This window comes from Chrysochloris asiatica, unplaced genomic scaffold (assembly GCF_000296735.1).
Source record: "Chrysochloris asiatica unplaced genomic scaffold, ChrAsi1.0 scaffold00039, whole genome shotgun sequence".
NCBI lineage: Eukaryota > Metazoa > Chordata > Mammalia > Afrosoricida > Chrysochloridae > Chrysochloris > Chrysochloris asiatica.
Genome location: NW_006408557.1, coordinates 22400581 through 22412038, shown reverse-complemented (window position 1 = coordinate 22412038; position 11458 = coordinate 22400581). Strand labels below are relative to the sequence as shown.

Sequence of the window (11458 nt, the reverse complement as noted above, 5' to 3'; positions counted from 1 at the left end):
TGTCTGAACGAAAGGACAAAGGAGACAAGAGTGAAGGCCCCTCCCCCCTCCAGATCCCATGGATTCTCTGTCAAGGGATGGGTTAATGTAAGAGTGCACTGTTTTGTGTTGTCCCCTAGGCCAGAGGGGTCCACTGGGCAGAGGCAGCTCAGTAGGCCTTTGCCCCAGACCTTGCCATCTGCCCTGTCCCTCCTCAAGGTGCTGCCTGTCGGATGCCCCTGTTCTTCTGACAGTTGGGAAGGGTGTTGGGTGGAAAGCTAAAGTTACCCCTGGGAGATACTTGGGATACCTTCTTCTGGAGGCAAGTTCTCTGCATATGGCCAGCCCTAGATGCCCATTGTCACCTGAGCCTAGGCCACTCTGGCCCCCTGTCATCAAACTAAGGAGAAGTCACTTCTGGCCACTTGGCCCCAAGGAACCAGCATCAGGTCCCTTCTTCAGCTCTGGCTGGAGACTGAGATGAGCAGGGGAGGCCCCAAAGATTTCTGTTCCAGGAACCAGGGCAGGAAGGGAGGAGGTAAGAAGCTGGAAGGAAAGGGAAGCTTTGGAGGGTGAGCCCTATTCCAGCCCCAGCACAGCACTCTTGCATAGTTAGGACTCGTAACCTGAGCTAGCAGGCCAGCCTCTGCCACCTGCCCAGAGCCCAGGCCCTCTTTGCATAGATGCAGATCAGGGCACACACACAAGCATGTGGGGTGGAGGCTTGGCCTGGGACACCCAGTCAATGTGGACCCAGGTCTGTTCCAGGGTTGGGGCTGTGAGTCACATCCCCATACGACGACAGTGAAGCAAATCCTCCTGAAGGCCTCAACAGACACCACCAAAGAGAAGGACCCTCAACACTGTGGGCTAAGGGCCCCTGCTCCCCTCCCCATGCCCACGCCCAGACCTTCATGAGTGGCTACTTCAGTCCAGGGCCAGAGTGGACAACAGCCCCAGCCCTGAACATGTCCACAAAAACACAAGACACACAGGAAAGGCCATGGGACAGCAAGACGCAGACAAAAGCGAGTAGCTATGGAGCTTGACTAAATTCCAGGGGTGAAAAATATATCAATTTTATGTTGCAAATATATTCATACATTTATTTTCTCAGCAAAGCTTTGAATATTTCTAATGAGACACTATGCAGCTCCAGGAGCTCACAGCACAGCAGGCTGGGTCCCCGCCAGTCCTGGCTCAGCTTTGGATTGGGTTTTGTCCCCTGACCCCTCCAGGTCATGACCCCAGTATCCCTATGGAGCTGCCCCAGTCAGCCCCAGGCATTGCAGAGGCTGGGGTGGGGGGTGCCGCAAAGGATGGCTGGTCTGAGGCCCTGATGGAGACGGGGCTTTGGAGGCACAAAGCGCACGTGGCAGGTGGGGCGCTCTGCTCCGATGGCGGATTCCAGTGCATGCAGGTGCTCCTGTGTGTGGAACCAGAGAGGGCGAGGGCAGGCCCAAGTCAGACAGTGCCCAGTGAAGCAGCGGGGGTCAGGGCAAGCAACCTTGGCTGTAAACCAGAGTGACCCCTAAGCCAGAGGGGTGAGTAAGACACAGGGTCCCACCACCCCTCCCTAATGTGGGGTCACAACCTCTGAATGTGGGTGGGAAGACTAGATGGGTGTGACCCCTAAGGGTGAAAAGGAGTGGATTTGTTTTTTTTATAGTGGTAATGAACTTCGAATGCTAGCAGCTTTGCTGAAGGACCTAGTTGTGGACCTTGAGTAGGAGGTGGTAACTGGGAAGCTTCCCAGGCTGACCAAGACTTGAGCTGGGAGCCAGGCAGGGCTGCAGGGCTCCCAACTGCTTGTCCCCTCCTCCAGGGGAGCACATCTTAGGGCACCCTGCTGTGGCCTGGATGGGCATCATGGCTCCAGCAGCCCTTCTTCTGAGTCATCCTGCCAGGAACCCTCAGAGGCACAGAGGCTGTCACCCAGAAAGCAATCAACCACCTCACTGGGATGGGGGAAACGCAAGCCCCAAAGTGAACATAGTGCAAATCAGAGCTCAGGCAGGCGCCCGGGGCTCAATCTTCTGGCTTTTCAAAAACGTTGCGCCCTACCTCTTCCACAGCAAATAGAGAAACCCAGAGCATTGGGCCATCTCCTTTCCTTGTGCCAAAGGATCCTCCATATGGAAACTGCTGTTCTGACTGCCGTCTACTGGACACACCCAGAAACGTCAGGAGGAATAGGTTATGTGGATGACCTGGGGTGAACAGACAGACACAGACCCACGCTGTCCATGGCCTTGACAGTGTCTCTGAATCCCAAAGTTGGAAGTAGCCTGGGGGAGGCAAGTGGGCTAGAAATTCCTGCCCAGCAGGTCCAGTCCTTACTGGGAGCTGCCTGCACATTGGGCCGGGAAGCCTGGCTGAGGGCAAGGGTGGCTTGGAGAGAAGGCATGGAGTGAGTGAGAATAGGACAGGCGGGGGGGCTCAACCTCCCCAGATAAATACAGTCAGAGACTTCCTGAGCAGGTCTGTTCATCTGGAGGGGTTGCCAGGCTGGGGGCTCACCATGTCCTCTATCAGCAGCTGGTGTCCCCTGCCTTGTGGTCTCCCTCCCCTTTCCTCCTGCCTAAGTGTTGGGAATCTTTTGCCCAAACTCTACTCCCAGCCCCTTGACACTTGGTCCACATCCTGAAAAATTAGTTCTAAGCCCCAAACTAAATAAATAAGATGACACCCAGGGATGCCTTCTTGGGAGAATGGCACCCTGACAATCAGTGGTCAGGCCACAGAAGCCACCGGCTGCGACAGGGGCTCCTCAGAGCTGGGAACCGCCGCCTGCCCCGCTGGGCCCCGGTTGGCTCAGTGAGCGGCAGCTGATCCTGCGGATGGAATGCAAGGCCACAGTGCAGCAGCCTCGGAGCAGGGAACTGATGTTGTAGATGGGCTGGCCCTGGCGCCGCTGGGAGCGGCACAGCCAGGCCACCGTGGGCACTGCCGGTACTACCACAGCTAGCAGATCCACAATGTAGTGGCGGCTCCAGTAGCTCTTGGGCTCCTTGTCAGCTGCTACTTCTTCGTCCTCCTCCACAGGACATGCTACGCTCACCGACAGGCCGGGGTTGGGGTTGGTTCCAGGCTGGTGTGGGGCAGGCCCGCAGGTGATGGGCTCTGGGGCCTCGAGCTCATTTCCCACCGTCACCACCACTGCCGAGTTGGGGTCCCTGGGCCCTGGTGGGCAGTGGTCCAGCTCTGGGTTCCCCGACTCAGGGACTGTCCCGCAGGCCTGGGCACTGGTCACTTTCTCCAGGATGGTGTCCAGGTCGGGTTGGTACTGCATAAAGTCTGTCTGGATGGCACGCTCCTGCATGCAGCTGGCTTGCACGCCGGCCTCCGTGCCACACAGCAGCTTCTCATAGGTGCTGCTCGCAGGGAAGTGGGGGCCCAGGCTGAAGGAGCTGTGCAGTGAGGCTTCCTCAGGACCACAGTCCACCCCTGATGACAGCAGGCTGCTGGCCTCCAGTGCATCTGTCCGGCTCAATGTGTCATCAGCCACTGCAAAGCCACTGTCAGCCCCATCCTCAGTGGAGGCACTGGGGGGATTGCCAGGAGGGCGGTCACTGCAGACGGCTGGGTCACTCAGCTTGGTATAGGTGGAGCTGCGGGTGAGGGAGCGGGCAGGTGACCCTCCAGCCGACTCCACAGTGCCATCCTCCTTGGCTGTGCCATCCTGGGCCACCTCCATACTGTGCAGCAGTGTCTCCAGTTTCTTGTTCTGGATATTGATGTCCACAAAGTACTTCTGTAGCCCCTTGTCCTTATCAATGAGGTTGTTCTTGACGGTGTCGATGACCTGCTTGAGCTGCTTGATCTCCTTGCGGGCCTCTTTCAGGGCCAGCTGGGCCTCCACCCGGTGGCATTCTTCCTCAATCCAGTCCTCCTGCATGCGTGACAACTGCGTCTTTAGATCGTCAATCTCCGTGTCCCTGCAAACATACACACATGCTCACTGAGAGGTCTGGGGACAGAGCTAGGAGGGGACAGTGTCACCAAGGTCAGGGGGCCCTGTGCTGCTGCAGCTCAGCAACAGGAAACAAAAGGAAGGGCTCCATCCTCCATCCTTCTCCCCCAGGCACCAATCAGGTGCCTCCTCTTCCGTGGGGAGAGATGAGTGAGGGACCTGGGGTAATGACAGGGAGGTTTCCTCCTGGGAGGGAGAAGCACTGTCAACAGGAGACAACATCCCACCGCTAGAATCTGAAATGCAGCTGACTTTTGATGACATCGAGATCCATCACCTAGAGAGTATTCGCAATGTACACATGCTCCTGGGATGGAAACCTAATCCATCTCTGTTTTAAAACCTTAATGTGAAACAACACCATCTAAAGAGAAAATCTCAGCTCTATAGAAAGGACTGTGGCTCCTACTAACATAGGTTGTGAAAAGATGATTACATGGAGTGATACTTGGTCCAGGTCCTTGGGGAGAAGATGGTAGACTGCCTTGCTTTCATGAGAGAGAGGGCACTTGTGGCCTTCAATGTGTGTACATGTAGGGGGAGGTGATCATTTAACATCTTCCTGCAAGCAGTGGGACGAGGACTAGTGGGTGAATCACAGGAGATTGAAGTGAGCATGGTGACACTCTTTCATCCATGCTAGAAGATTCTTCTCATCATGTCTACTGTAAAGAAGAAAGACTGAAAAGATAGATGAGAAAGACACAGAGCTACTCCTGAGAGAAGAGGTGAGTGCCAGATAAGCAAAATAGTGAGAAGACTCTTGTCCAGAAACTAGTTGTAGGTGAATCTGGAGGCTGGAGGGGAGGGAAGAGAGTATGAAAAACATTTAATCAAACCTAGGGGTAAATTGGTTGGGATTCAACAGTGATTCACTGAAAGTCGGGAGAAAGGAGCAGTAGACTTATTCAATCTGTATGATGAACAAAAAAATCTGAGAAACTGGATTATATCAAGAAGATGGCTTCAGGATTGGAGGAAGACTCATTAAGAACCACAATATGCAGATGATGCAATCTTGCTTGCTGAAAGTAAGTAAGGACTTAAAATACCTACTGATGAAGATCAAATAATACAGTCGTCAGTATGGCTTGCGCCTCAATGTAAATAAATAAAAAAAAAATCCTCACACCTGGACCAATAGATAACATCATGATAAATGGACAAATGATAGAAGTTGTCAAAGACTTCATTTTGCTTGAATCCACAATCAACACTCATGGAAGCAGTCAAGAACTCAATGTATTGCATTAGGCAAATCTGCTGCAAAAGAGCTCTTTCAAGTGTTAAAAAGCAAAGATATAAATTTGAGGACTAAAGTGTGCTTGACTCAAGCCATGGTATTTTCACTCACTTCATATGCATGTGAAAGTTGGACAATGAATAAGGAAGACTGTAAAGGAATTCATGCATCTTATTTATGGCATTGGTGAAGAATATTGAAAGTACCGTGGACAGCCAGAAAAACAAACAGATCTGTGCTGTAAGAAGTATACAGCCAGATTGCTCTTTAGAAGCCAGGATGGCGAGACTTCATCTCTCATTCTTTGGACATATTGTCAGGAAGGACATTATGCTTGGAAAAGTGGAGGGTCAGCAAAAAAGAGGAAGACACCCAACAAGATGGACTGATAGAGCAGTAGCAACAATGGGCTCACGCATGACAACAGTTGTGCGGATGACACAGGACCAGACAGTGTTTTGTTCTGTTCCTGAGACAGAAGAGTGTTGTGTTCCTGAGTTGGAACTAACTTGATGGCACCTAACAAATCCTTCTTTAAAGAACATTGTTCCTGAGACTTAAGATCCTGCTCTGGCTAAACAGCCTCTAACTCTATGTGGCTTCTCAGTCCAAACCTTATATTCATGCAAATAAATCTAGAAATGACAGTCAACCATGCGGTTCATGAGCCCGGCAGAGTAACTGTCCCAGATCAAGCATCACCTGCACTTTTCAAAGTCAGATCTGAAATCCGATTCAGGAAATGGACCCAAGAATCTCATTACACAATATGCTGAAGGGAGGAACTGCAATGGTCAAAAGCATCAGTCAGTGGCATCAACTGGAAGCGGATGGACCAGTCAACGGTAACAACTTGACAATAGCAGCAGGATGGCAGCAACGAATCAGAGGTGCGGAGAATGGCTCAAACAGGCATGCCAATAGAGATGGTGCCGTGCATGATGGGAGGAGCGCTTCTTCTTCACGCCTCCTCTTGACTTAGGGTGGGGGCTCACTCTAGGCAACCTTCTTGATCTTTCTTCCTACTTCTCACTCTGGGATAAAGAATTTGGAACAAAGAACTTGCGATGCTTAGTATGATCAGCTGGGCTGGTTCCCCACCCCAGGGAGCTATGGCTTCCTACATCAGTCCACCCCAGCCCAGCATCTATACATGAGTACGTTGCAGGGCAACAAGTACATTTGGTAACATCCTCCAATATAGCTATAGCAGTGTTCCAACTTGATGAGTGTACCAGCTCATCAGTTTCCAAGTCATGAGAACCCTATACACAATTGGATTGGACTGTTGAGATCCATAGCGTTTTCACTGGCTGAGTTTTGGAAGTAGATTGCCAAGTCTTTCTTCCTAGCCTGGAAACTCCATTGAAACCTGCTCAGCGTCATACACTGTGTAAGCCTCCACTGACAGCTGAGTGGTGGCCGTGCCTAAGGTACACTCACTTTATCAGTAATAGAGCTAAAACTGCTTCTATTGACTTGAGTGTATCTTTTAACTGGCTCTGAACTTGGTGTTGGGGATAAGGGAGGTTAGGGAAAAAGGACTATGATGCACCCAATATACAGTCTGTTGGCGGAAGAAAGAAGAATGTGGAAAGTTACAGGAAAGAGGTTACACTTAAACTGAGTCTTGGAGGAGGAGCTTGCCAAGGAGGCAAGATGGAGAAAGGGTACTTCTAGGAGTGGAGACACAGTGGACAAAATGGGAGAAAGCAGGCTCCTAGGAATCACAGATATCACACTAAGTCTCTAGAAAGTATGAGGAGTATGGCAAGACTCAATTCAGTTCTAGCAGGTAAAGAGCTGCCACAGGTAGCTGGAGTAAGAGGAGTGGACAGGGAGTTTAGAGTCACAGCAGGGCACCCTGTCCAAACTATGCATGGGGGATGGCCAGCTCTGGACCATGAGGCCAATCTTAGAAAGGAGGCTGGGTGGGGGTGGGGGGTGGTGTGAAGACACTAGTGAAACTGGCCAAGCAGACACAGGACATCACTGGGAAGATGGCTGGAGACAGTAACAGAAACCCCCGCTCTATAGACAAGGCCCAGAGAATGCTACCAGCGCCCACCTCTGTTCAAAACCACCACAAATCTAAACCAGACTGGCTAGTGGGGAGACAAAGAGACAGCCATGGTGGCTGGCCCCGACTTGCAGTACCTCGCACAGAGCCTTGTCCAGCTCACCACAGGTCTTATGCTTGAATCCCACAGTCCAAGGAGGGATGGCTAAGATGATGGAAGACAGCAGAAGCAGCCTTGAAGCTTCAATCACAAAGATGAAGCCATCAGTCTAGAATATGGGGCTGGGAGGATTGAGCACCCCTCCTGGTCTTGAGAGTGAGAGCTCAGGTGGTAACACCTGGTCTCTTGGGAGACCCCTGGGCCAGTTAGAAGCTCAGTAAAATGCTTCACATGATCTTATGTCACGCATAAGAAGGAAGGAGAGGGGGAGGAAGACATTTGGGATCTGCTCAAGTGGGCCAAGAGCCCCCAGTGACTCACCCATTAGAAGGGATGAATGGTCACATCTCCCCTGTGCTCAGCTTGCTAGGTAGAAAGGAACTAGGGTACACAAAGAGACTTAAAGGGGATGGAGTCCTGGTGTAGCTCTGTAGGATAACTGTGAGGTCAGCAGTTCAAACCCACCAGCAACTCCTCAGAAACCCTATACAGGATTGTTATGAGTCAGAACTGACTTGAAGGCACAATGGGCTAAACTGGGAAAGCACTGCCTGCTGGGAGGTGAAATAGGATCTCATGGGACGACCTGCTCCTGCCTGGTCACACACAGCAGCTGGAGAGCAGTTGTGGAGAGGACACGGGTGCATGGGAGCTCTGGGAATGGGGCTTTGCTGTGAAGGAGAGGAAGGAGTGCATTCAGGGAAGTCCCTGGCCATTCCTTCCCCTGAGATGGTTCAGGGTCCTGGTTGCTCAGAGTGTAGGAGGCAGTGGACTGTCAGTGGTGTCCCTCTCACCGATCCTGGAGCCGGTCCTGTGTGTCCTTCAGCCGGGCCTTCAGGTGCCGGATGCACACCTCCTTCTGCTGCAGTGGAGTCAGATACTGCTCTGGGGTCGGAGGCTTGATGCCATGGTTGTCGCTGCATAGTGTGTACTTCATGGAGCGTCTGTAAGAGGACACCAGTCAGTGGGGAGGGAGAAAGAGGTCAGGAGCCCCAGGCTGACCAAATCAGGCCTTCCCCACAGAGCATGAGAACAGCCAGCCATTTTGTAAGGTGGGTTTCAGTCAGGTTATAGGAAAGAGGTTACATTTGAACAGGGTCTTGGATGATGGGTGAAGACCCACAGTGTGAGTGGGGGCTCAGAGCTCCATACAGAGAACATGCGTCATTGAGGCGAACTCTTGCCTAGAGTTCCACAGATATGAGTGGCACATCGCAGAGCCCAGGCTTCCAGCCTCTCAACCAGAGAAGGAGTTTGGGGCTGGAGGCAGGACTGGGAGGAATACTACCCCACCTGGTAGTCCTCCCTAGGCAGACTGGGTCTGCGTGCAGAGAAGAACCTCCCCACCCCTGTTGTGGAGGAAGAAACACCTCACAGGGTTAGGAGGGCGGGGCCCTCAAGCCCAGGGTGGAGGCCAGGGAGAGAAGACACTATGTGTCTGCATAGTAACTCAGAGTGCACACCTGAGTACATGGATTTCCCCTCCATTAGCCCCTGCAGGCCCATATATGTGTACACACGTACAGGCCGGCCACACATTCCACGTGCACTGCAACCCGCATTAGCACCCACACACTAAGCTACCAGTCCCTGCACACACTAGCACAAAGGCATGCAGACCCTTTCTATCTGCACATGTTCACACATGCTCCAGGAAAACACATGACCGCTCTCCCTGCATGAGCACACACATGAACACCTGCTGGCTCTGAGGATTGATCCCCCTCTTGGGTTGACACAAGCTGGGCAGACACTGCCCCCAGCAGTCACAGTCCCCCCCCCCGCCCCGGCCCCCAGCACAGGGCAACATGGACATGGTAGTGCAGTGGGGGTGTAGCACATCAGGGTCCTCCCAGTGCAAAGGAGAAGGAACTCCCCCAGAGGATGGTCACTGCCAGAGGAGGAGAGGGGGCTAGGGCTTTGGCCTTTGAGCCTCACAAGTGAGGAGGTCACCCCAACCCCATCTTCAGGTCACGCCCCAGCTGTCTTGACTCACTGCCACCTGGTTGTTCCATTCCTAAAGAAACCACTTTGGATCTTGGCTTAAAAATCTGGGCATGTTTTTGTCTGATGAGAGGCCCCGAGGGTCTTGGTGTCACCCAACTCTGTTGCTTTAGGCTGTGGAGTCCCTGGTCAAAGGAGGGGCACTGGTGTTTTATGGAAAGACAGAGCCTGAGGAGGCCCATTTGCTGAAGTGGGCAAGGAGGAGACAGTTTAAAACACTTGTGGCAGCTGGTGAATGCTTACTGAGGAAACCCCCATTTGCCTGTGGTACACTACTGAAGGGACTGGCAGTGGGGAGAGAAGTTCTGATGAGGAGTCTGGTGGAGAGGCGGGATAGGACCACCTTCCTCTCATACCCAGGTGTGTTGTGACCTCGCCCAGACGTGGGCTGATTACCTGGGTGTGGGGCTGCTGTCACTGCCCTTGCAAGACCCAGAGTTGCTGCTGCTGCTGAGGGAAGAGGCACCATAGGCGTCCCGCACGCTCACGGGCGGAGAGGTGCGCCTGGAGGCAGGAAGAAGAGGCAGGTGCTCGTTCTGGCTGGTGGGCAGCTGCGGACACTGGGCAAACACCGCCAGGCCGCTGTGGCCCAGGGAGCCCCCACTTCGGGGTCATCGCAGGAGAGAGAAGCAGCGAGGAGCACAGACAGGATGACAGAACAGACAGCGCCAATCAAGATGGAAACCCAGGAGCCGCTTTCCCTCCCGGCTCCCCAGGATCAAGAAGGGGGCCTAGGGAGGGACTCCTATATGCCTTTACCACAATTCCTCAACTTCTACTAGGGGTCCCCATGCACAAAGCAAGTCAGCGGCAGGGGTGACGGGGCTTGGGGAGAGTGCTGCACAAGCAATGAGGCAGAAAGGGGGACTGGGGGGAGACAGCATGGTTTTCCTCCAGTAATGGTAAGAATCAAAACCAGGTTGTGAGGACAGTGTTTGAAGTAGGCAATGGTTAAGTCCTCAGAGAATTTCCACATCCACTAAGACATCTGTGTCTTTAAACAGCTTTAGAAGAAGGTGAGTGGTATCCAGCCCATTTTAAAGATGGAGAAAACCATGGCAGCAACATGTTCAAAGGCACAAGGCACATCTGTAGCAGAGTGGGGATAGTGGCTTTCCCTCCTTCCAGCCCCTCTTCCCAAGACCAAGACTCGGGGTAGGTGGAGACTCACCTGCGGGATCCAGTGGTGGTCCGTCTGCTCCCTGTCAAGGACATGGCCATGAGGCTGCGGGTCCTCGTGAGAGGTGGAATGGGTGATGTCCCAGGGGCTGAGGAGAAAGGGCGGGTTGGGGGGGCCGTGGGGAGGGCCGGGCTGGGCCACGTCATCCTCTCGCTGGGGCTACTGCCCAGCATGGCTTCTGCTCTCACCCTTCAGCAAGGACACCCAGGACCAAGCAGTCCAGCTGTGGTCACAGCTGCCTCAACTAAAGAATTTGGTGGGGTTGATGCAAAGGCTTGGGCCACCCACTTAAACTCCCCGATTGTGAGCGCCTCAGGAGTAGCCAGAAATCATCAGTCCAACCCTATGTTCTGCAGATGTGTCAGTGCGCGCCCAAGAGAGTAAAGGGCTTGCCCGAGGTCACCACGCATCAGGGTGACCCATCAGATCAGCACCAAGTCCTCTATGCTACAAGCCAGGTCTGGCCTCTCTTCCTGAGTCCCTGACACTTGTTCCCCATCCCTCGTGCTGGTCAGTCCCCCCTCCTCGGTGAGGGATGCAGGCTGGAGGATTCCTGGAGCAGGACCAGAAACCCCAAATTAGGCTGGGCTAGTCTCGCCGACCATCATTTTCCCAGGGCGCCCGTTGGCGTGTGGCTTGGGGCTTCCCGTCTACAGGGGAGACAAGACAGACCAGTAGACCAACACTGTAGAAAGACATGGATACACACGAACACGAAAAGTTACAACATCTATGCTATGTCAACTTGCGCTCACATCTCAGTGACCATGCCCAAGTGGTCTGTCCATGGATGTAGGACATGCAACCAGACCCTACACACATGCTGCACACAGACATGCCCACACCCACCCATGCGATGTGCATGCTAATGCTGCCTTACACCAAAGACTCAGGGACAC

General features: G+C 53.3%; 1 protein-coding gene across 1 annotated transcript; it reads right to left on the bottom strand.

The window, feature by feature from the left end:
• Positions 1-2749: 2749 nt before the first annotated feature.
• On the bottom strand, positions 2750-10807 carry SNPH (syntaphilin). The gene is made up of 4 exons (XM_006860734.1): positions 10551-10807; positions 9776-9883; positions 8170-8319; positions 2750-3917 (listed from the first exon to the last, which is right to left on the bottom strand). Exons 1-4 carry the CDS (start codon positions 10730-10732, stop codon positions 2750-2752), a joined length of 1608 nt encoding a protein of 535 aa, XP_006860796.1. The 5' UTR covers positions 10733-10807.
• Positions 10808-11458: the final 651 nt, after the last annotated feature.

Excerpts from the sequence above, each read along its gene's own strand:
- SNPH (XM_006860734.1), bottom strand. The coding sequence starts at position 10,732 with ATGCTGGGCAGTAGCCCCAGCGAGAGGATGACGTGGCCCAGCCCGGCC. Across the intron at positions 9,884-10,550 it reads ACCACCACTGGATCCCGCAG|GCGCACCTCTCCGCCCGTGA; the intron begins GTGAGTCTCCAC and ends TCCTGCCTCCAG. Across the intron at positions 3,918-8,169 it reads CAGGACCGGCTCCAGGATCG|GGACACGGAGATTGACGATC; the intron begins GTGAGAGGGACA and ends GTATGTTTGCAG.